This window comes from Bufo bufo, chromosome 7 (assembly GCF_905171765.1).
Source record: "Bufo bufo chromosome 7, aBufBuf1.1, whole genome shotgun sequence".
Lineage (NCBI taxonomy): Eukaryota > Metazoa > Chordata > Amphibia > Anura > Bufonidae > Bufo > Bufo bufo.
In genome coordinates this window covers 25,135,044-25,160,381 of record NC_053395.1, presented here as the reverse complement: position 1 = coordinate 25,160,381, position 25,338 = coordinate 25,135,044, and the positions used below count along the sequence as shown (strand labels likewise).

General features: G+C 45.0%; 1 protein-coding gene across 2 annotated transcripts in view; it reads left to right on the top strand.

The window, feature by feature from the left end:
* Positions 1 to 25,338, top strand: part of PKD1 (polycystin 1, transient receptor potential channel interacting) — a 101,049-nt gene that overhangs the window by 27,853 nt on the left and 47,858 nt on the right. For both annotated transcript variants that reach the window (XM_040441307.1, XM_040441308.1), the window contains exons 2-13: positions 10,027 to 10,098; positions 11,314 to 11,483; positions 11,713 to 12,363; positions 12,806 to 12,986; positions 15,849 to 16,063; positions 16,258 to 16,373; positions 17,150 to 17,276; positions 20,159 to 20,436; positions 21,422 to 22,189; positions 24,125 to 24,256; positions 24,580 to 24,755; positions 24,839 to 24,972. In XM_040441307.1, coding sequence (XP_040297241.1) covers positions 10,027 to 10,098; positions 11,314 to 11,483; positions 11,713 to 12,363; positions 12,806 to 12,986; positions 15,849 to 16,063; positions 16,258 to 16,373; positions 17,150 to 17,276; positions 20,159 to 20,436; positions 21,422 to 22,189; positions 24,125 to 24,256; positions 24,580 to 24,755; positions 24,839 to 24,972 — 3,020 coding nt within the window. The remainder of the gene's footprint in view (positions 1 to 10,026; positions 10,099 to 11,313; positions 11,484 to 11,712; positions 12,364 to 12,805; positions 12,987 to 15,848; positions 16,064 to 16,257; positions 16,374 to 17,149; positions 17,277 to 20,158; positions 20,437 to 21,421; positions 22,190 to 24,124; positions 24,257 to 24,579; positions 24,756 to 24,838; positions 24,973 to 25,338) is intronic.

The window sequence follows — 25,338 nt, the reverse complement described above, 5'->3', positions numbered from 1 at the left end:
AATGAACAATTTATGGCATGGATGTCCATCTGTGAACAACATAGGCATGGGCGTCCATCTGTGAACAACATAGGCATGGGCATCCATCAGTGAACAACATAGGCATGGGCGTCCATCTGTGAACAATGTAGGCATGGGCGTCCATCTGTGAACAATGTAGGCATGGGTGTCCATCTGTGAACAATGTAGGCATGGATGTCCAACAGTGAATAATGTATGGCATGGACATCCATCAGTAAGCAATGTATGGCATGTGCTTCCTTCTGTGAGCAACGCATGGCATGGTCGTCCATCTGTGAGCAATTAATGGCATGGGCGTCCATCTTTGAATAATTTATGGCATCGGCTTCTATCTTTGAGCAATGTAGGCATCTGTGAATATTGTAAAGCATGGGTGTCCATCAGTGAACAACGTAGACATGGACATCTATCTGTAAACAACGTAGGCATGGATGTCAATCAGTATACAATGTATACGTGAATATTTTATGGCATGGATGTTCTTCTGTGAATGATGTAGGCATGGACAACCATCTGTGAACAATGTATGGCATGGACAGCCGTTGGTTGTTACATGGACAATGATAAAACAAGCCCTATAGCTTGGGTTACAGATTGTAGGCTAACCAGCAATAGACACCATTGATCTACCTTTGATTGGTCCACTTTAGAGAGACTTCCCTTGGTACAGAGATTTACCCTCCCATGAAGAGCACTAGTAAGTAGCCTGCTAGTAGTGTCACCAGTCTGGGGATACAATCCGGTGTGCCCTTCTGCATCCATTGCACCAAACTTCTAGAGGTGATCTCTCTACGTAGAGATCAGGGCTGTAATCCTCAGGCTCTTTCTTCTTCTTCAGTGCAGTGTGCTCCTTAACCCAATCCCCTTCCATAAAATCAACTATTCTGAAACCTTAAGGGGTTAACAGCGGCACAGCCCAGGGCCAAAAGTGATGTCAGTCAGTATTATGTCATCCATGGGCACAATCTGCTTAGTTTCAGACCAAAAGAGAAGGAGAGATTTTTTTTTTTTCCGAGCTGCCTTTGATGGATGGAATTTGTCCAAGACAGTAATGAGAGGAACAGCTTAGACTGAAATGTGTTCTGGGAGAAGTAAATTAGCTCCAAGACCCAAACGGGACGACAGAGAGATCTTCTGTAATCCTTCCACCATAAAATAGCTGTTAAATTAACATGGATTTTGACAAAGCCTCGGCCTTTCCGACTTCGAAACACTGCTCCGAATTAATGCCTCTCATTACCACACTTCTACAGAAAATATCAATCGTAATTTAAAGGGTCACTCTATGATGACGAGCACCTATGCATCCAAAAAATTCTTTATTATTAATTTTTTTTATGTGGTTGAATGCACAGTATAGGCAAGAAATTACAGAATAACCAACATATTGTCCCTGGTGCCCAGTGGTTAGGTACCTAGGCCTCTGGTGTACATGTTTTAAGTTCTTCCAATCTCTAGTTTCCAGGAATTTAGTTCTACAGAACTAGTGGATCAATGTTTTGCCTCCCTGCGCTCTGATGTCTAGTCATATAGGTCCCTGACACCTATGGTTTCGTCCCTTAGCCTGTATCTTTGGTGTCCCTGTGGCTTAGTTCCCTACTCTTTTGTGTTCTCTAGTTTCTATCTCTAGTGGTCCCATGGTTTGTTTCCCAGTCCATGGAGTCTATACATTTAGTTCCACAAATCCTTGTAGTTCTGTAGTTTTGGGTTGGTCTCTTGGGTAAAGTGTCACAGTCCTTGATGTCTACGTATTTATTGTCTGGCCCTTACTGTCATAGTCCCTGGTCTGGTAGTCTCGTTTCTCAGTCCTTGAGATCCAGTCTCTTCATTGGTCCAGTTCTGACCTTCCTATGGTCTCTTCTTCTGATCAAGGGTTTGTCTTCTTCTTTTTTGGGATCATGAGGACAGCCTGGACACCAACAGCAGTCTCTTTTGGGTTCAAATCTTCACATTTTTACTCTGAAATACCTTTCCTTTTGAAATTTGGTATTTTTTTGGTGTAGGGGATAAAAAATTTTTTTTTGTGGAGATGGATCCCAGCCACCACCTGCATCGGCATGTGTAATTTAGGAATTTGTTCAGTGTCAGGAGAGGGTTAATCTCAGATTCCAGCTGAATAAACAGAGGTAGGAATGGATAAAATAATATCCTCCTCTCACAAGCCAAGGCATATTCCGAGCACCATGTGCGCCTTTGCAACCGACTGGCACGTTTCTAGAGTTGGAAAAGTGGCAAAAAGGAAAAATTTGGCGGCGATTTTCGTAGAGCAGACACACGCCGCTTGCTGCATACTTGTGTCCCGCAGACTGGTAGACTTGTGTGCAGCCCATGTGATGGGTCTTATTCACCCGGGGCAACCACAAACAGAACAGTATCCCTCTCAGTGATTGACGGTAATGTGCTCTTGATGGGTTCCAGGTCTTTGAGGAGATTTATTTTTTTGCGCCCCATAGGGTTTGTGCGTCCACACCCCTCATCCCTGGTAGAAGGGATGAATGACTCAACCCTCTGCCCAGTTCCACCACATTGTTCTCCTAACGTTGCCCATTGCTTAAAAGGGTTGTCCCATTAAAAAATATTCTACATTTTACAAACCAGCCCCTGGATCTGAATACTTTTGTAATTGCATGTCATTAAAAATTTTGTATAGCCAGTGAGTTATTCAATGAAATGTATCTGTATAGCGCCACCTGCTGTTTGTTCTTTTCCTTATTTCTCTGTTCACTTCAGTAACATAGCTGAGGTGGTCGCACATGCTCGGTTCTGTCCAACTGCCACCAGCCGGATCTACTGTTAGAGGCTGTGACAGTAAGGGCTCATGCACACGACCGTATGGCGTTTTCAGTGTTTTGTGGGCCGTTTTTTAACGGATCAGTTTTTCCGTGTTTTGCTTCAAAAGTGTTTCCGATTCAGTTCCGTTTTTCTGTTCCGTTTTTCCATATGGCATATACAGTATACAGTAATTACATAGGAAAAATTGGGCTGGGCATAAATTGTTCAATAGATGGTTCCGCAAAAATGGAACGGATACGGAAGACATACGGAGTACATTCGGTATGTGTTCCGTTTTTTTCCCCGGACCCATTGACTTGAATGGAGCCACGGAACGTGATTTGCGGGCAATAAAAGCACATGTTCTATCTTTCAACGGAACAGAAAAACTGAAATATGGAAACGGAATGCACACGGAGACACTTCAGTTTTTTTTGCTGACCCATTGAAATGAATGGTTCAGTATAAGTAACGCATACTGAACTAAAAAAACGGCCAGTATACTGAACGCAAAAAACGTTTGTGTGCATGAGCCCTAAACAGGAAGAGAGCAGCAGCAGAAAGGACACATCATCTGAGCTGTAGCAGAAGGCACATACCCCCCGGGCTACCAGCTTGTCTAACAATCCAGGTATCATTTTGACTACCAGACAGTATTCCGAGTTTAGTGGGGTTGATCCTGCTGACAGGTGCTCTTTAAGCTTTCCATCCGAACTATCCAGTTGTATAAATCTCTCAACCATCGACCTTGAATTTGCCACCAGAACATTTAACTTTGGATTCCTTTGTTACAGGGCCATACCACCAGCACCTTGAAGGGTTGAATGATGAGAGTTGTTACCAAATCAATAGTCCAATCTGCACCGGCCTTTTCAGTCAAAATCATGGCAGCCGGTGACTCTGCGCACACGGCGTGCTGCGTGATTTACAGGCCGGCGACTACGCTGTATTTGGGCGCTACTCCATTACAAATAGTACATTTTCCTCCCACCAGATCTATAACATATTTTTTATTTCAGGTCTAGTCACATTTTTAGTGAGTTCGGATATTGTCATTTTAACTACTTAGGCGGACTTCTTACATGTATATGGATTGAGGGAAAGGCGAGTGCACCAAACAGGTGCTTCCTCCAGCGGCTAAAGGTCCAGTGGTGCCGAATGGTCCTTCGGTGATAAAACATGGTGCAACACAATAATTCTAAAAATCTATCATCTATCTATCTGTCTATCAATCTCCTATCTATCTATCTGCGACGTCCCGACGGGCGCTACTTGGGGTCCCTTTAAGTTGTTATAAGAGTTTTTGTCATGACGCCAGTTGCATTTAAGCAATAAGGGATGGAGTCCCCCTAAGTAGATGATGTTGGTGGATGGTACCCTGGATAGGAATGCCATAGTGGTGTAGGGTGGCCTAAAGTCGCTTAAAGGTGTTGTACTCCTACCTGGATACACTGGAACCCCAGGCGTGGTCATCCGTTGCAGAAAAAGGGATAGTTGGCGGAGGGGATGATGAAATAAAGTGAGTCCAAACCTTGCATATAGTTGAACAACAGCTTTACTTGAGTAAACTTGCATCAGAAAGCTTTATCTTGGTTATCAGCAGGTGTTGGCATAAATTCTGGCAGGCAAACACACTCAGCTCTGCTATATCTATCACTATTTTTAGCTCTGCTGTGCTGACCGGAATAAATAGAATGTTTTCCTCTCTGCTGTACTTAACTTGCTGTAGTCTGACTCTATCTTTATCTGTATCTTTATATTTTTCCAGGGAACCTTTCCTCCTGGCTTCTGAGGCTCTTTACTCTTTTCTCTTGTTCCAGCAGAGCTGATGGTGCTCTGCTGGCCTAGGCAGGGCTCGTCCAGAAGGGACGAGCTCCCTACAGCACAACCTCCCTTGGAGAGAGGGTACTCCCAACTGACCTTCACTAACTAAACTCCTCCCTAGAGGGAGAGAAGAGAATGGAAAGAAGGTTCCATCCTCTGTCCCTGTAGCTCTGCCATAACTGCCGCCACCTGCTGGTGCATGGAAATAAATACACATTTTGCAGGATATGAAAATGAGTGCAAAGAATGACATTAGGTTAACCATATGAGATAGTGGAGAGGTGTAAAAAGGTGGATCTATCTATCTATCTAATATCTCTCTATCTCATATCTATCTATCTAATATCTATCTCTATCTATCTATCTATCTATCTATCTATCTATCTATCTATCTATCTATCTATCTATCCTAATATCTATCTATCTATCTATCTATCTATCTCTATCTCTCTATCTCTCTATCTCTCTATCTCTCTATCTCTCTATCTCTCTATCTCTCTATCTCTCTATCTCTCTATCTCTCTATCTCTCTATCTCTCTATCTCTCTATCTCTCTATCTCTCTATCTCTCTATCTATCTATCTATCTAATATCTCTCTTCTATCTATCTTCTATCTATCTTCTATCTATCTCTATCTATCTATCTATCTCTCTATCTATCTTCTATCTATCTATCTATCTATCTAATATCTCTCTATATCTATCTCTATCTATCTTCTATCTCTATCTATCTTCTATCTATATCTCTATCTATCTTCTATCTATCTATCTATCTATCTATCTATCTATCTATCTATCTATCTATCTATCTAGACCTTTCTCCATTAGACCTGATTCATAGAATATTTTCCTTCCTGACTTTGGGAACACAATGTTCTTCTATTCTATTTTCTCTCCTGTTTGATGGCAATTAAATATTCCACAGGGGTCATTATTACCCTCTGACAGCTCTTCTCAGACATCTCTGTTGGATTATTGCGCCTCCATCTCTAGTGTTCTCTGGATGTTACTTCTTCTCGCTCCCTTGCTGATTGGTGGTACCTTCAGACATGTTGGCCGAAATGTTGTTGGAAATTGACCATGCTTTAGGATTTTTAGATTGGTCCCCTGTTGGCGATCTACCGTACAGTACCCAAATACCATTGCCGTAAGGTGCACTGCCCATTCCATAAACTAAGGGACTTCACTGCAGTCGCCTTCCCTTAGGGTCAGGCTTCAGGGTTAGGATGGGGTGTGCAGCTGTGGGTGCCCAGGCAGAAAGGGCCAGTGGCACCGCCATCGGGGCAGGCAACCCACCATTGCCTGACGAGGAGGGATTGTACCGTGATGTTTCTGGCAGGGCCGTCTTGGCTTCCTGTGGGTTGACACATCACATACGCTGGGGATCCAGGCGGAATGCAGTGGGTAGGTGTTGTCTCCAGCTATTTTTGGGATTCGGGGCCGATGGTCCTTGGCCAGAATTACCTCAGCACCATCGCTGCATCCGTGGGAAAGTTTACACAACAAGAATTTTCTCAATAGTCCAGCAGGCTCTCTGGGGACGTTGCTCATTGACAGCACACTTACAGCTTAGAGGACACGCTAATGGTGCCTTCAGAAGAGTCCGATGAGGTCAGTGTCAGGATTATATATGAAACAGAGATGAAATACATGTTGGCCTCTTAGTGCGAGTGGGGCCTGCTTGTGAATCATTGTGGTTTGCTAATTTGATTTCCCCCACGACCATACATTTTCCCAGCATGACTTGTTTTTCTGCATTGTTCACTTTGGACCATCTCTACTTCTTACAAGGAGCAATCGGCTGATTAACTATTGGTTTCTTCAGCATCCTGCTAGAGTGGTGGGCAGTAAGTGTTTCCCTGCAGCTCCCCCACAGGTGAAAAGAAGCATTACACGGTACTTATTAGAATCAACTGGACTATCTATGTAATGCATGGACCTTTTGTGCGTTCCAGATGGAGCTCCAGAATTAAGAACTGCCCTTTTTGAAAAGGGAATGTCTTAACAAGATATTTTAAAAATGGGTAAAAAAAAAACATCCAAAATACCCTCAACACAGTCAATAACAATTCCTCTTCTTTTGCCACCTCTTCCATCTCAGACTTCAGACCAGGACCATTTCTAGCTAAGGAACAGCAGGAAACCTGCTCTGCTCCTCCTTCTGCAGCGGGAATCCAAGCCACACCCCTTTGCTACACTGTAAGGCTAGGGCTACACGATGACATGTGTTGCGCGACATTTTATAATGATAGTCTATGGTGTCGCGCGACACATGTAGTGTAGTTGTGCCCTATGTATTGCGAGACACATGTCGTCGTGCAGCCCTAGCCTAATCCTCTGTCGGAAATAAGAGGAAAATTGCCACACGATTTTTAACGGGCTCTTTGGTTCAGGAAGTTATAAAAAGTCAGACAAATTGACAACGAAATTTTTGTTGACCGTTTCCTCAGCTTTTATTTCTTCATTCTCTTCTAGGTTTAGTGATCCTTTAAGAGCAGCCGTAGAACCATTGACATCAATTGAGACCGGTTAATTTATTACCCATTATTTACATATCGTGCAGTGTGACTCAGGGAATTCTCTCACGTTGTCCACCATCCCCTCCAGTGGGGCCTCCAAACACTGGTTTATATATTTAGGAACCGCTTGTACAGGAAGCTAATTAAAGGGGTTTTACCACGAAAAAAATTATACATTATTCAAACCAGCACCTGGATCTGAATACTTTCGTAATTAAAAATTTAGCATTACGGCTGAGCTATTCAATAAAATGTATCTGTATGGCTCCACCTGCTGTTTGTTCCTTTTCCTTATTTCTTGTCCACCTCACTGAGGTGGTCGCACATGCTCAGTTTGCCACCCTGAAATAACTCTTGTAGTACAAATGGAGCAATGAGTGGGGAGATCTCTGGATCCATGTGAGGTACTGGGCTTGGTTGTAGATTTGTTAGAAAGGGGTCGTCATGTACTGTATGATGTCTGATTTTAATTTTTTACATCAAGCATGGCAGAACCCCTTTTAATGTATTTGTTTTTGGAAAGTAGGAGGAAAATAAAGTTCCCAAAAAGAAGACCATACACATGAGATTGATGCTGGTCGTAGCCATCGATTTTAGCATGGCAGGCTGACCATCGAAGGTGTATGCGGGCCTGTGAACCCGACCCTGATGGCAGATGTATGTGTTTGGGGGTGGGATAATGAGGGTCAGGCTGTTGGATTTCAACATGCCTGATCCTTTTTTTCTCAGGGGAGACAAGCCTACCGCCAGAGGTGTCTAGCGGACGTTTTGTCCCCTCTCCCCATTAAGAACATATACACTCTTGGCGGAGCCCAGCATACATACATGTGTATGTTCTGGACGGGAGGTATAACTGTTGAAGTATGGAGTCTAGATGGTCCAGTTTTTCAACTTATTCCAAACATTGAACAAAATTCGAGCTTTGGCGATCGAGTTTGGAAATCGTGCAAAGCAAGGTGGCTTTTTCCGATCCATCTCTATTTTATCAGTGGCACATGGAAAATTGATGGTATGATCCATCCATCCAGGGTGGTATTGATCCATCACAGGACCAGAGGATCCTCCCACGCTCTGAAACCATAATTGGTCTCAGTTGGTCTTCAGAACTTAAGGGGATTAGCCTGCCTGGGACGTGAATGGCATAGCTCTCTGGGAACTGCCTCTATCTCTGGAGCGTGGCCCTCGAAGTGATGAAGAGGACCCCGCGCATGTGCAGCATGCTCTCCATTCATCGCTATGGGAGTTCCAGCGCATATTGATGAAAAGTGGGTGGCAGCGTGTACATGGCTGCCCTCTGTTCACTTCGTGGGTCCCGTTCTGGTGATAAGAGTGGTTCCTAGCACTATGCTATCAGTGTATCAGATCGGGGTACCCCTTTAAGCGGGCCATACACTAAACTCTTCTCTCCCCAGGTATCTTCTGTTGGGGAGAGAGTTTGGAGGCCTTAAAGGGGTTATCCAATTTCTCAAACTCCCCCACATATGCCAGGCCCCTCACCGGTAATCTACTTACCGCGCTCCCTGCGCCGCTCCTGGTACCCGCACCGCTACTTCTCCCTGCACACGGATGAAAACATCCGGTGTCAGGGGGGAGAAGCCAAAGGCAGGCGGGGACAAACCTACCTAGCGTCACCCGCGATGCTAGGGAGGCTCGTCCCCGTCCCCGCCTGCCATTGGCTGCTCTCCCCCGACACCGGATATTTTCATCAATGAAGCAGCAGCAGTGGCGGTGCGCGGACCAGAGCAGCGCAGGGAGCGGGTAAGGCTACTTTCACACTAGCGTTTTTAGTGGATCCGTCATGGATCTGCAAAAGCGCTTCCGTTACCATAATACAACCGCACGCATCCGTCATAAACGGATCCGGTTGTATTATGTCTTCTATAGCCATGACGGATCCGTCTTGAACACCATTGAAAGTCAATGGGGGACGGATCAGTTTTCTATTGTGTCAGAGAAAACGGATCCGTCCCCATTGACTTACATTGTGTGTCAGGACGGATCCGTTTGGCTCAGTTTCATCAGCAGCAAGCAGCGTTTTGGTGTCCGTCTTCAAAGCGGAACGGAGACTGAACTGATGCCTTCTGAGCGGATCCTTTTCCATTCAGAATGCATTGGGGCAAAACTGATCCGTTTTAGACCGCTTGCGAGAGCCCTGAACGGATCTCCCAAACGGAAAGCCAAAACGCCAGTGTGAAAGTAGACTAAAATAGGGTTTATCCTCAAATTAGCACATATTGTACCGAAAACTCCACCTTGTTGTGCATGTTATTCCAAAATGTCCGTCCAGCTGGCCCAAACGAGTCCGACATTTGGCTTCTGATATGGCAGTGTGCATCAGTCATCAGGTTGTGATTTATTCCTTTCTATTTGAGTCCTTGAACGGAATCCATCTTCTGTGTCTTCCTATTTACTTTCTTCTTATATATGTGATCTTGCTCACTTACTGCTTCCTGCCTGATGTCCCGTACTCCCATTAAACAAAGTCAGTAAAAGTCCTTTAATCCAGCATTGATCTGAGGGATGCCGGATTATCTAAACCCCTTGGTTTTATTATGTCTGAGAAGACTAGCATACTTCAGAGAGGTCTTCTGACCCAGCACCACTCTCATTCATAGGACAAGTCTGGTACTGCAGCCTTTACTTTGAATGGGGCTGTGCTGCAATACCAGACGCAGGCCATGGACAAGGGTGGCGCTGTTGGGGGGGAAAAAAAACAAAAGACCCTCTTTTCTAGTCTCATACAAATGCTTCATGCTGGTCATGAGAGATGGCTGCCATGGCATTGTGCAGGCATCTGGTGAACACGTGAAATGTCTTCAGTCTGCGGATATCTGGAGGATTCCTGATGGGATCAGTAGTTCTTATAGTATATTTATCTTACTTCTTGTAGAGATCTTTCAGACAACCGCATCGAGACCCTGGACAGAAGACTGTTTGAGCAGCTACAGAATCTGACAGACTTGTGAGTATCAGAGCATTACAGATGTGGTAGTATTGAGCGTGGGATTGTGACAATCTCTCATTCACGGTGGAGAATGATTGATTGAAAAAAATAATAATAAAAAATTATGGAAAAGTGACCCCTTTCCTGTCCTAGATCACCAGTGATGCTGACTTCAACCCCTTACTTTCCCTAAGCCATCAGAGAGAGATAGACCACTAGCCATCCTTACATTAATAATCTCCCTATTCTAGACCACCGGAAATTGTAACGTTAACCCCTTCACTGTCCTAGACCACTAGTGATGCTGTTATTAATCCTTTCCATGCCTTAGCTTTAGGCCACCAGAAATACTGACATTAACCTCTTCGCTGTCCTAGTCCACTAGTGATGTTGGTATTAATCCTTTCCATACCCTAGTTCTAGACCACCAGGGCTACTGATATTAATCCCTTTCACTGTTCTAGACCACTTAGGATGCTGACATTAATTACTTCTTTACTGTAGACCACCAGAAATAATGGCATTAATTCCATTCTTGCCCTAGACCTCCACGGATAGTTATATTAACCCAATTACTGTCCAAGACCACATACGATTGCGGACATTCATCCCTTCCATAGAGTTGATCACCATTGATACTGAAGTTAACCCTTTCACTGCCTAGATCACCTGGGGTTCTGATAATAGCCCCCTCACTGCCTTAGACCACCAGAAATGGTGACATTAACCTTTTAACTGCCTGAGACAGCCAGAAATAGTCTTTTTAACCCCTCCACTGTCCTAGGCTACTAGGGATGGATGCAAGGATTAACCTCTACTCTTCAATAGATCACCATGGATGTTTGAATTAAGCACTTAATTGCCTTAGACTACCAGGGATGTTGAGATTGACTCCTTTAATACCCTAGACCACCAAGTATTTTGGCACTGATGTGGATACTGTATACAACTATCTGAAGGCCATGTGGCACTAGTTATCTGGCTTCTGTATAGCATGTATCTGGACAGACAGCAATTATTGGGCTCTGAGGGAACAGTGCCAAGGCCAAGAACTGCATGCCCGCTACCTATGAAGGCTTCAGAGGAAACATTGGTGCCAATATAAAATGGATAAGATCTCTAAGTTACAAGGGTTTTGTTTCGTGGGTGGGAACGAAGCCTCCTGAAAAATGTTTGTGTTTGGTTGAGTTTGAAGTCCTTGTGGACTTAATTATGGCTGATAATGATTTGCAGGGACCTGAGTGACAATCCATGGCGTTGCGACTGCCGTATGTCATGGCTTCCTCTATGGGCTGCTGAAAATGGGGTTAGATTAAAGAATCCTGACTCTACCCTCTGTGATGGGCCTCCAGTGGTATCTGGCGAGCAGCTGCTCAATGTCTCCTTCTCCAAGACCACGTGTGGTGAGTAACCAGTCATAAGAGCTATTCCTAGGGACTATGTCAGGTTTTATAAAGTATAATGGTCATCGGACAGTAGATATGCATGGGACATTATCCAAGATGATATTTTACCCCATGGAGGCTTCAGATGCCCAACAGTGGGCAATGGGCACAAACATTTGCTATAGGACAAATGTATTATATAGTAAGGAAACACTAACCAAGGCCATCCATATATCTCTTCTTGCAGGAGGTGACCTTATCTTTTGTCCACAAAATCTGTCTTCTGCCGATGAATCCTTGTTGACCTTTACGCCCATCCCCCTGTCTCACCCAACGAATGAGACTTGCAGTGCACAGTGTTTTGCTAACCTCTACAACTTCTGGACCCTCGACCCCAAACATGGTTGCTTTTGCGGTGACACCATCTCTACCAACATGTCTCTTCAGTGTCAGGAGGTCTGCAGTTCTCCTTCCATCTTTTCTAGCTGCAACCTAACCATTGTCCAAGAGGCCACCAGCACCAAGTCATTCGCCATCTTGCAGAGCTCCCAAGAAACCTATAGGCTCGGGGATTCTGTGCATTTAGAAGTCAAGGCGCCAATCCCTGTTACTCCTCTCCTCTGGGATTTTGGAAATCAGATCTATAGCACCAGTGATCTTAACATTACCCATAGGTATGCCCAGCCTGGGATGTACAACGTGACCGTGACTCTCCGTCTAGGGAGCAGAGACCTCATCGTTCATGATGAACTGAGAGTGGTTGGGTTGCCTGAGAAGATACAGATCATTTGCCCAACCTTGGTGAAAACTAATGACAATGTGGATGTCCAGGTGAAGGTGAGAGGTGGAACTGACCTGGCGGTGGAGTCTACTGTAACATCAGAGAGCGGTGAGGAAGGTAAGAACATATTGAGGTCTATCTAGTAGGTAGCAAGAATGGTCTTGGGTTAAGTAAAAGGACATTGTTTCTTCTGTTTTCCTGGTCATCACACCAACTGGAGAGTCCAAACTATTGGAAAAGTGACCAACTGGAGATTCCACCACCATTGCTTAGATGTTTGCAATGGCTGCCAGTCCCCATTGTCCTATGTGGACAGTACCATTTTGGTTAGCTGCTTACGCTTGAGCTTATGGGGGTGTGTGCCAGCTGCTGGAATCCCCATGGTCAACTGGTAGTGGGGAAATTGAGTATCACATGGTGCCCATGGACCTTGTCTTGCCTAGTCAGGCTGATTTTACCAGGTCAAGAGAAGACCAAGTGGTGGACCATGATGAGGACCATATAAATGCCCATGTATAGTAACGCTGTAACTGATGTAACTCTCTCCATTTTCCTGCAGTGTCCCCTGCCTGTCCACCTGGAAGTGTGGTGTGCCCCCTTAATAACCATTGTTACCAGTTAGTAGTGGAAAAAGCCGGCTGGTTCGATGCGCAGAAGGTCTGCCAGGATCTCGGAAATGGAGACATGGCCGTTGTGAGCAGTCATGAGTTGCAGAAGTTTCTGGAGACCCGGGTTACCAGGTACGTGGACATGGCACCACAAGGAAAGTGAAGTGTTTAGCGGTTTTCATGTGTCAGGGGAGGGGTAGCGCCAGCGCCCGCCATCACCAATCTCTGCCATAACTGATTTCTCAGATTAGTGATTAAACGGAGCGTGTAAGATTAGGACCGGTTATCAGTATTTAGTATAATTCAATTAGTCATATAGTTGAATTCCGTTTTCAGAAACCCGCAGTGTGCCAGCTGTAGTACAATCACAAATGCCAGCATGCTCTGCCCGCAGTGTATAGTTAAAGGGAAACTCCACCTCTAAATATCAATTTACTACATTCCTCCATCCAATTCTGCATAAAATGTGCAGCAGCTTTATAAATACTTTACTGATTTTCTGCCACCTTTGTTTTCTTCTCCGATCACCTCTAAAGCTAAAGTGGGCATACCAGCTGTTGTGTCACATGTCTGTCAAAGGGGTGGAGCTTAACTGCTGTCTGTTTCCAAGGGCAACCAGCAGGACTCTGAAAGCAGCTATGGTTGCGAATGGAGAACACTGGATCTAAAGCTCATTTTTTGCAGATTCACTCAACTTTTTTGAACCCGTCGCTATTCTGGTCTCAAATATGTGATACTTTATGATAGTAGTCAAATTCCGCAAAATTTCAGTGGACTTCCTAGACTGAATGTATTTCAGCCAGGACTAGATTTTACTGATTTTGCTGCCTCTGGATATATTTAAAAAAAAAAAAGTTTTCACCCACAGACAGCAAGCAGAGATCTTGATGTGGTGAAGAATGGAACTGTAAAGTGCATTAGAAAGTAGTGGACGTTTTAATTATTCATCTTTTCATATAGTATTTATGTTTCACATAGTTGCCAACTGTCCCGAATTTTCAGGTAATGGGCCGGCAAATGTGGGCTGTCCCAGGCCAAAAATGGGTGTGGCTAACGATAACCCCACCCACAAGTGGGCATCCTTGGGTGGAGTCCCATGGGCCAGGTTTTGGATGCCCGGATTTTAATAACCGAAATGTTGGTAAGTATAGGGATTGTACAGGAGTGATAAAACATGACTGCTTTCTTCAGCGCCACCCCTGCCCATGGGTTGTGTGTGTGGTATTGCAGCTCGGGTCCCGAAATGAATTGGCCTGAACTGTAATACCGCAGGCAGCCTGTGGAAAGGTGTGGTGCTGTCTTTTTTAGAAGAAGGCAGCCATGTTTTTCTGATGATGTACAACCCCCTTTAAGAGGGAAGTGGTAGTCACCTATGTGCGTGTCTTCATATGCTTACCCCTATAGTATAGGGGATGAGTATCAGATCAGTAGGGGTCCGACTCCGATCAATCAGGAGAACTGGGGGTGCGGCAGGTGGTGTCTCCATGTCGATCTGATAAATGCAGCTATTCTATGACCAACTCAAGGGCAGGATTTGCCTAGTGATATCAGCCCAGGTTTCGGGATCTGTGAAGCTTTGAAATCCTACAATAACATCGTCCTTCTATCGAGAGCCGTTCGCTGCCAGCAGATATTGATAGAACGGTTCGGTTGCAGGGTGGTATTTATTTATAGGGGCCCCTCGGGCGACCCGTCAGTAAATGACTCTATATGTCCTGGGCGTTTTGTCCATTATTTGCTCTGTCTCGGGGGCAGGAAGGAGATCAATGTGTAATTTCCTCCTCAGCAGCCGGCCAGCTCCTGGCACTGACTCCTGTGCACACATATCCTTACAGCAGCTGTTTGCAATCCTTCCCTCCGTCTCTTCTCGGGGGCCCTCTAAGTCAGCTTGTTTCAACCGGTCTGTCTTTGGCATTCGAGGATGCTAGGAGAAGAAACACATGTGTGGCCTGAACGTCTATACCAGGCCGAGTCCTTAGACTTTCTAATAGGAAGTTGAGATTATAAGGAACATTAAGGATACACCGAAGGTCCCGCTAAAAAGTCCATCATTGATACCATAGGCATCCACTATGAACTGCATGTCTTCGGGGATACCCAGAGCCCACATCGATGGGGCAAAAAGGTCCATAAGGGTCGGATTGTTATGGTCCATTTTCATGGTCTGAAGTTCTGCAAGCAGACAGGGCTGGGTTGAGGATAGGCAAAGTATGTGGCTGCCTAGGGTGTCATTGAAATGGTGGGGAACACAGCAAATGCCAGTGGAGTTGTAGGACCTGCCAGACAATATGGGGGAGATTTATCAAGACCGGCAATGCTGCCATAGATTTCTGGCTTCATTTGCTCTAGAAAACTGGAGTAAATGAAGATACATTTGTGGCGGCTGCTGGTCACGCCCTCTTTCTGCCCTTGCCAATGCCCCCTTTCGGAAACATGGCGTGGGCATGTGCCACTAATTTTACAGTTTGAGACTTTTTAATGCCACTTTTCTAGCGCAAATGAAATGATAAATCTCCCCCTATATGTCAAAGGGTGATCAGGCAAATATATGGAAGGGCATAAGGAAGGGAATTGGGGGCGGCGTGTATTGCAAGTAAGAGCACTAGGGTTTAGCTGGAAAGGAGGACGGGGAGCAGTAGGGGGGTAACTGGAGGTTCCAAGATCCTGACTCAAGATCTTTAACGGGATCCTCCAAACTATTAAGCGTCGTGTGTAATACTGAATGGGCCAGATGCAATTGCAACCTTTGCTCCACCCATGGTTACGCCCCTGAGGAGCAAATAAAAGACTGATTGTCCATCTGAAAGCTAAGGGCCATGGTTAGGGGCAAATTCTTGAACCCTGCGCAAAAGTAGCTCCTCCAGTGGGGCTCCAAATGCTCCATCTTGCGCTCTCACACAAGGGCCAGTATAATAGGAAGCAGAATTTACTAGTCTTGTTATGTTCTTAGTATTATTTTGACACTGATGCCATTTTTTGCCCCCTGCTGTCCAGTGGTCTGGAGGTGTGGATAGGATTCAATGACACCAGAAGTGCCGAATCCCTCCCAGCAGGGAAGCGGTTTGACCTGGAGAGCTGCCAGAACTGGCTTCCAGGGGAGCCCGAGCCATCCCAGGCGGATCGCTGTGTGAGAATGGGACCCAATGGGGTGTGCAACACCGACCTGTGCAGCTCGAAACACAGCTACGTGTGTGAATACAAGCCACAAGGTGAGCACCTTTCATGGCTTCTGGAGGATGAACATTATGAATTGGAGACTCTTCTACATCAGTGTATGTCTAGTATCTCACCCAGGCCAATCGTGGGGCTCCAAAGTGGGGGACCCCCTCAGTCTCAATCACAGGGGGGTGGTCTAAAGTGGTCAACTCTACTAATACTGATATTCATGTTGCCTTTGTTCCAGCTCTTACTCTAAATGCTGAATACTTTGTGGTGGGAGCTTCGGTGTTTGATACAAACTGGCCCCTGCAGAACTTGTCAAGAGCAGAGAATGTGTCCTCTCCTGACGAAGGGGTGGAGGTAGGTACAAGACTGAGGACCTACTTCTGTCATTATCAGGATTTTCTCAGTGGCAGCTCTAGAATATAATGCAGGACGTATGTATGTTATGTATGTATGCCATTACCCCCCCCCCCCCAGCAGAATAGTGAGTGCAGCTCTGGAGTATAACACAGGATGTAACTCAGGATCAGTACAGGATAAGTAATGTAATGTATGTACACAGTGACTGCACCAGCTAATAGTGAGTGCAGCTCTGGAGTATAATACAGGATGTAACTCAGGATCAGTAATGTATGTACACAGTGACTGCACCAGCAGAATAGTGAGTGCTGCTCTGGGGTATAATACAGGATGTAACTCAGGATCAGTACAGGATAAGTAATGTAATGTATGTACACAGTGACTGCACCAGCAGAATAGTGAGTGCAGCTCTGGAGTATAATACAGGATGTAACTCAGGATCAGTAATGTATGTACACAGTGACTGCACCAGCAGAATAGTGAGTGCTGCTCTGGGGTATAATACAGGATGTAACTCAGGATCAGTACAGGATAAGTAATGTATGTACACAGTGACTACAACAGCAGAATAGCGAGTGCAGCTCTGGAGTATAATACAGGATGTAACTCAGGATCAGTACAGGATAAGTAATGTATATACAAAGTGTCTACACCAGCAGAATAGTGAGTGCTGCTCTGGGGTATAATACAGGATGTAACTCAGGATCAGTGACTCCACCAGCAGTTCTCTTTCCTTTGTGTGTTCACTATGGTAACTTCTACTTCATTGTCAGGTGCTGATGTTCCCTGAGTTCAGGTTCACACAGACCGTCTACTTATCAGCTCTAGAATTTGTTACTGAAGATCTGGAAGAGTCTGCCCAGATGAGGTTCCAAGTATACACCCCAAGTACAGTGCAAGGTAGGAGCCTAACCCTGTGTAAACTGAAGCCATATAACAAGCTGCTGTATCTGTAACTGAGACCTTCTATACGGAAGTGGGTTCTGGTGTGGCCCACATCCGCCGGCTGCTAGCATTAAGTTGGATTTACATGGCCCAATGTTCGGATTCCTACGAACGCTCGTTCCCGATAATCTGCCCATGTAAAGGTGCTGCAGATCACCCGATGAACGAGCGAAAACTCTTGTTCATCGGGTTAAATGATCTTTTGTGCGGACACCTCAATCATCGTTTCTGGGCCGCAGATTGTGCTGTGTGAACAGTGCTCTGCTTTCAAGAAACAGCGCAGTGCAGTAGTATCCGCAGCCACCATCGCTCAGCCTCATACAGTGGAGGTGATTGCTGCTTGTAAATGCTGTTCTTTATCTCCATTGACGAGCAGGTTATTTTCGGGAAGGAACGCTTCCTTCCAAGATTCGTTTGCTAATCGTTGCAGTGTCAATGCGCCTTAAAGGGGTTATGCCGTGATTGATGCAAAAAATGAAAATCAGACATCACTTAGTAGATGACAACCTCTTTCTAACAGAGCTAGAACCAGCCCTGTACCTCACATGGATCCAGAGATCTCCTCATTCACTGTTCCAGTTGTTCTGCTACATTATCTTCCGCCTGGCTGCTCAGGCGGCGTGTCCTTTCTGCTGCAGCTCTCTCCCTGCAACTGCCTCAGCTTCTAACAGAACATACGGCTTTAAACTGAGCATGTGCGACCAGCTCAGTGAGACGGACAAAAAATAAGGAAAAGAACAAACAGCAGGTGGCGCTATACAGATACATTTTATTGACTGTGCAAAATTTTTAATTCCATGCAATTACAAAAGTATTCAGGTCCAGGTGCTGGTTTGAAAAATGTAGACTATGTTTCGTGACACAACCCTTTTAAGTCATTGCATAACCCTCTCCCCCGACGTTATGTGACAGTGTGAGGACGCAAAAGAGAGGGGCGCTGGTCCCCTGCCTATGGAGATACAGCACAGCATACATTGGTGTGAATGGCTGATACTGGTCGGCGTTCGCTTTCTCCATGGGGTGCACTTGCAGGAAGGAAATTTGGGCTGACAGCAAACGCGATCAACATTACCCAAACATAGAGTAGCTAGAAATTCGAGAGAATCGACCAAAGTATGTGCTTACCATGGAGACGGCATACAAACACGAACAGAACTCCCTGTTTTGTTTGGTGTGGAAAGGATACTTTGAGTTTTTGGGAGCGTCTGCACTTTGTCAGGGTGTGGGTACACCGCGCTGCCCGGATTATAATCATACGGCTAAATCCGGGGCACATCATTCATCTTAGATGGGGATGTGGGATGGGTGCAGGCATTTATAATCTGTAGAGTGAGGGCTCTGTTAACCCTGTATGACTGTAGATGTAGCAGTGCTGGGTTTGTCAGATGTCGTAGCAAAGCCATTGTGGGATTAGTATTTATCTGTCTTTTTACATAGGACTATAAGTGAGCCGACTGCATTATATTACCTCGGATAGTTACCACTATGAAAAAAAATGTGCAACACCAAATAGTTAAATGACAAATTCAGCTCCACTGCATCTGTAGCTTAGGTTTAGCTATACGATACATTGTTACATCATTGTCATAACTGTTTATACATTCCTTCCCTCCTTTGAGGGTTGCTGTAGATAGGCAGAGCTAGTCCAGGGATACAGATGTATTCTGGCAAAGATAGATAGATAGATAGATAGATAGATAGATAGATAGATAGATAGATAGATAGATAGATAGATAGATAGATAGATATGAGAGATAGATAGATATAAGAGATAGATAGATAGATATGAGAGATAGATAGATATAAGAGATAGATAGATAGATATGAGAGATAGATAGATATAAGAGATAGATAGATAGATAAGAGAGATAGATAGATATGAGAGAGAGATAGATATGAGAGATAGATAGATAGATAGATAGATAGATAGATATGAGAGATAGATAGATATGAGAGATAGATAGATATGAGAGATAGATAGATATGAGAGATAGATAGATAAGAGAGATAGATAGATAAGAGAGATAGATAGATAAGAGAGATAGATAGATAAGAGAGATAGATAGATATGAGAGATAGATAGATATGAGAGATAGATAGATAGATATGAGAGATAGATAGATAGATAGGAGATAGATAGATAAGATAGATAGATAGATAGATAGATAGATATGAGAGATAGATAGATAGATAGATAGATAGATATTAGATAGATAGATAGATATGCCTTGGCTTAGATGGTGTAAGGAGGACGGCTCGTCTTGGTGTAGGTGTAAGGAGGACGGCTCGTCTTGGTGTAGATGTAAGGAGGACGGCTCGTCTTGGTGTAGATGTAAGGAGGACAGCTCGTCTTGGTGTAGATATAAGGAGGACGACTCGTCTTGGTGTAGATATAAGGAGGACGACTCGTCTTGATGTTGACATAAGGAGGACGACTTGTTTTGGTGTAGATATAAGGAGGATGGCTCCTCTTGGTGTAGATGTGAGGAGGATGGCTCCTCTTGGTGTAGATGTGAGGAGGATGGCTCCTCTTGGTGTAGATGTGAGGAGGATGGCTCCTCTTGGTGTAGATGTGAGGAGGATGGCTCCTCTTGGTGTAGATGTGAGGAGGATGGCTCCTCTTGGTGTAGATGTAAGGAGGACAGCTTGTCTTGGTGTAGATGTAAGGAGGATGGCGCCTCTTGGTGTAGATGTAAGGAGGATGGCTCCTCTTGGTGTAGATGTAAGGAGGATGGCTCCTCTTGGTGTAGATGTAAGGAGGACAGCTGTTCCTCATGATATCATGCATTCTTATGAAGCATCTCTTGACTTTCCCTTCTGACCTTTTTATTCTCCAGGTTGCCTGGTTAAAAGTACCTTCTCTCCAATTTCCCCCCTACCCATCAACGAGAGTTTCCCAGAGTGTGAGGAAGATCTGGAGTCTTCTAATTACACCAACAGCACTTTACCGGTGGAGAGCGGCTGCTTCCCTGCCACCGAATCTGCCATCTCTGCCACCGAATCTGCCATCTCTGCCACCTCATTGCCAACCCAGTCCAGTAACAGTCTTCCTAACTTCATCCTGATGAAGGAGTATTTCTTCATAATACCTCCAGGAAATGCAACTCAGTATTTGGTAATGTGCCAAGACTTTGTACTTTATCCTTTCTTACAACTCTGCATTTCAATATCCCTCTGTTATTCCTCCTGGACATGTAAGAATAAATTACAGAAGGGTTGCTGAATGAGCTCTGCTAAGCAAACATGCTCCAAAAATGTTACTTGCAATTATTTACTAAAACAGAGAGAGACGACAGGTCCCCATGGGTTAGATTGGTGGTCCAACCACTGGGACCCCCAATAGTTGCTAGAATGGGATACCTCAGTCCCTATCTCTCCTCCTCATTAGAGATGGTGTCTTGCTAATTGCTAGCCACTCATATCCCCAATGCATGAGTTGACAAGACAAGTGGGGGAACGAAGATGACAACTTCTCTGAGCACATTTCTTTACCAGAAGCGTGGTTGTCACTTTTAATCTATACTGTTTGTAATGGATCCTATTCATTTCTATAGGAACATTTTATTGCAGCCTTAACTTGCACTTTAAGGCCCATGACATCACTATATGATCACTGGTGTCCGACCTCTAGGACCCCACTGATCCTGAGAACGAAGGGGTCACAGAACTGGTTTAGCTGCTGTCACATCACAGTCTTTCCCTGCAGAGCGGCACCCTGGTCTCAAACTATGAGGTGAAATGTAGCATGGCCCAGTTAAGTGAATGGGGCCAGCTGGGATGTTCAGGGACACCTTAGAAGGAGGTGCAGCACTATGGCCCCTTAATTCTCAGGATTGTAGGGGGTCCCAGAGGTCGTAGCGGACTGCAGACAGGCAGCACATTGGCCCATGGTGAAAGTCACACATCCATTTTTCCATATGGACACTCAGAGTGTACACAACTTTTGTCTCCAGGGGGTCACCAGGTCCAGGTCAAAGTCTTCACTGCGACAAGGCTGAGTTTTAATTCAGCAGGCCTAGGATTGGAATGCCCCTTTAGTTATGATTACCGGGTCATGGTGTTTAAAAGATTGATTACATTTCTTTTCATTGACTTTTTAGGCATCTTTTGAGGATGTGAGCATTGAGGTGCTACCGGGCTCCCTCATTGTGGTCCAGCATGATGCACCACCGAAAAAGTTTCTGCATTGCCACTCTACCAGATCTTACCACGTTGTTCACCAGCAGAGTTGGATGGACTGCATTCCTGGGGATCTCCTCGGAGGATTATTAGTCAACAGCACAGTTGATTGGCCCAGTAAAGTCGATGGTGGAGCATCTTGCTCCATAAGAGTCATTGGTACCACTGAAGAAAATTCTCTTATTTTTAGCCATTCACCAAATGGTGGTCTCAAGAATCCTGGCAGATACACCGTCATGGCAAAATTTAGTAACCAGTTGCTTGAGGCTAATCATTCTTGTACCTTCACTGTGGTGTCACCAGTTTCAGGCTTGGAAGTGGCTTACCCAATCCCTCAAGAGGAGATCTACTATGTCCCTGTCAATAACCCTGTTTTGGTCCTCAAACTCCTGACAGGTTCTAATGCGACAGCCTTTTGGGTTGGCACCAACCAGAGCTGGAGCTTTGGGCAAACATGTCCTCCAGTGATTTCCACACGCAACACTCAGTGTGATGCAGTAGGAAGTGACATTTCTTATGCCGAGATCAACCTCCAGGGTCTCGGCAAAGAAGTTGTGGAAGTTGTTATATTAGTGGAAAATGACATAAGCTCAGAAAACAGAACAATTCAAGTAAAAATGGAGGAACCCATCAGAGGACTGAGCATCAGCCCATACCCACAGGAGAGAGTTCTGGTCAACACCCGGGTGGTAGGTTCCAGTGCTATTCATTTTTATTAGTTTAGCTCTTAAAGGGGTTGTGTGGTGTAAAAACCCTATTCTCATCCTACCCTGTTAGTGACTGTGGAGTTATTACAGGGGGTCCTCTGTTCAGGATCCTCATCTCTTGGCCAGAGTAGAGAGTGGGTACAAACAGTGTCTCACTCTGGAGGACTTGACCTTAGCTTAAATTGGTGTAAGTTACAGCTCTAGTCTAGTCTACGCCAGCCTCTAGTTCACGTAGATTTGAGTTTCTGGTGCATGAAGTACCAGAGATGCACCTAATTTATTAAGGGGCATCTCCCTCTTAATAACTTAGGTGCATATTACTCCAGCACACAGGGGAACAATATTGATGTATGGGAACGCCAATCTTGATAAATCTCCCCCTAAATCTCCAAAGCATTGGAAGCTCTTTTCAGTGTCACCCTGCCGTTTTGGGAATTAGGGTCCAAGCTCATGGCCACCACAACCAGTATTGGTTTCAATTCTAAGACTCTTGTAGGTACAGATGGTTCCCGTACCTGCAGTAATTTCCCAGTCTGTTCCATTCCTTCCTTCGCTGGCTGAGACTTTGGGGTTGTCTGGATGAGACATCTCTTCATGAGTTATGGCTCATAGAGACAGAGAACTTATTATGGTGTCTACAGACTGGTGTTGTTAGTGGCTGTATTCGGAGTTCTGCTGTGCAGGTGGATTCCGTATTAAACAAAATGTCCTAGTAGAATACTGCAATGTATTATTGCAAATGAGGCATAAACTGCAGTCGGAGACTGTCCGCCTGTGCAGTGTTTTCCTGTCTCTTCTTCCATCCGGTTTCCCAGGGCGCCCTCACCATGTGCTGTCCTTATGTTCAAATCTGCATCCCATTATTACAGTTATTATAAGCAGAGCTGATCTCTTCAGATCAAGCTCCCTCCACCCCTGTAGCCACCAACATTGGGTTATTATAGGAAACCTGTCCATGACAGTAACCCACAGCGCCCAAAATGATAACTCCATGGATGTGACCTCTTGTGTATCTGTCACTTTTGATGGATTTCCCTTTAAGAATTCAGATCGGTCAGCAGACTAATGGTGGTCATAGGCTTTAGGCCAACAGCAATTCCTCCCGACAACCCCATGCGAATACACATTAGGCTTGAAGGCGCATGCATGTGTTCTCAATGAGAGAGGAGAATATGCCGCTGCCAAACCCCTATCCGCCATGCCTAGCCCTTCTTTTCTCCAACATCTGCCACCAGGGGTAAGTTGGGACAATCCCATACAAATTAGATGGTCTGCCATCCCTGCTGAATTCATCTAATGAGTGTGGCCACCTTTAGACTAGGGTTACATGTCATCTTTGGGTGCATGATTCACAGTCACGTGTAAAAGTCGCACAGTGGTGACAATCACTCAGCTTCCCTACTCTAAAAGCTGCAGGTTCCATAGACCTTCCTCGGCACATTACAGGTCCCTCTCAATGTCTGTCAAAGGGGCTCCTTAGTACAGATTGTCTGAGTCTCCTGACCGACCTGCATAAAGTTGGAACACTCCTGAATTTAAATGTTGTTTTTTTGACAATTACAAAACACAGATACAAAAAGCAGATCTTTTTATAACCTGACCTTGAAGTTCTGGTTTGGTTCCACACTGTTGACCTCCAATAGTCCCCAACACTGATGGCAGGCATCATCCTGATGCTACTTGAATGTAGCAGCAAAGCTCTACCAGCCATGGTGAGATGTTGTCCTTATTGGTTTTACATCTTCCAACCATGATTGCCATCCATGGTCATGTGACATGAGCACTGCCCATGAGGAGCTTCAGGGTACTTTCTGACAATCTGTTAGGCAGTTCCTCTTACTCTACATTCAATGTACATTGTGATTTACTTCCACCTTTAATATGTCATGTAACCTCCTGTTTCCTTCTGCCTTACAGAACAATGTGGCTTCTGTGGATTCTGGATCTGACGTGGTGTTCAAATGGACAGTGGACGATCGCTCGTCTCTTACCTACTGCTACACCGTCTTCAATGTCATCTACCAGACATCAGCTGTGTACAAGCTAACGGTAAAGCCCGATTATGGTCATTTTATATTTTGATCAGCTGCTCAAGTAATACTTTGGTATTAAAGGTCTCCTCCAAGAATTCATTATCAATGACCCCTCCTCAGAATAGGCTCCTTCAAACAGCTGATTGAAGGGGGTTCTGGGAGTCGGACCCCTATCAATTTTATATAAGTGACCTATCCTGACGCAGTACCTATCTCATCTTCTTGGACCCCTGTGAGCATGCATTAGGTGGAGAAGAGGAAATTGAGATGATCTGCACTCAAATCAGAATTTTTCAGGTGAAACATATTAAAGGGATCCTGTTGTGTTCTCCTCCACAGCTGACCGCCTCCAACCACGTCAGCAGTGCCTCCTTAACCTACAATGTCACAGTAGAGCAGATGAACCCCATGCGAAGTCTTCAAGTCAGTGGAGTCCCAAGCATTGTGACCCAGAATGCATTTCTAGAGCTCTCTGCTACCATCATACTTGACTCTGCAGTTGAGGCCACATTCAGGCGAGTCTCCCTATACATTATTCGTAACTTCTGGATGGGCAGGCTTGGAGACCCACGTCACATTAACATGTTGTATGTTCCAGGTGGACGTTTGGGGATGGCACACAAGAAGATTATCATTTCAAGCCTCCATATAACCAGTCGTTCCCTGTTCCTGACCCGTCTGTTCATATGGTGCTTATAGAGAATAACATCACCCACACCTATCAGGAATCCGGTGAGATATTTGCCCTCTAAAATGATTGCTATATATTACAGATAATATAGCGGTATACATTTATACTGCCCCTTATGGTTCAGATCAAGTTGTGCATTATGAGTTTACCGCAAGCTTATGTTTATCTTGCCGATCCTGACGATGCCGTTCCGACACTGTCTGGATCCCCACTGCTCTCCACTTCCTGCTTACATCTCAACACAGCAGGAAATGGGTGTGAAAGGCACTCAGCCAATCAGCGGCTGAGGCAGGTCACCTCCGCAGGCAGTGATTGGCTGAGCACTATTCCCAGCCATATCTTGCCATGTTAAGACAGGAGCAGGAAGTGGACCGCAGCGGGGACCCATGCACTTTCGGAACAGCAGT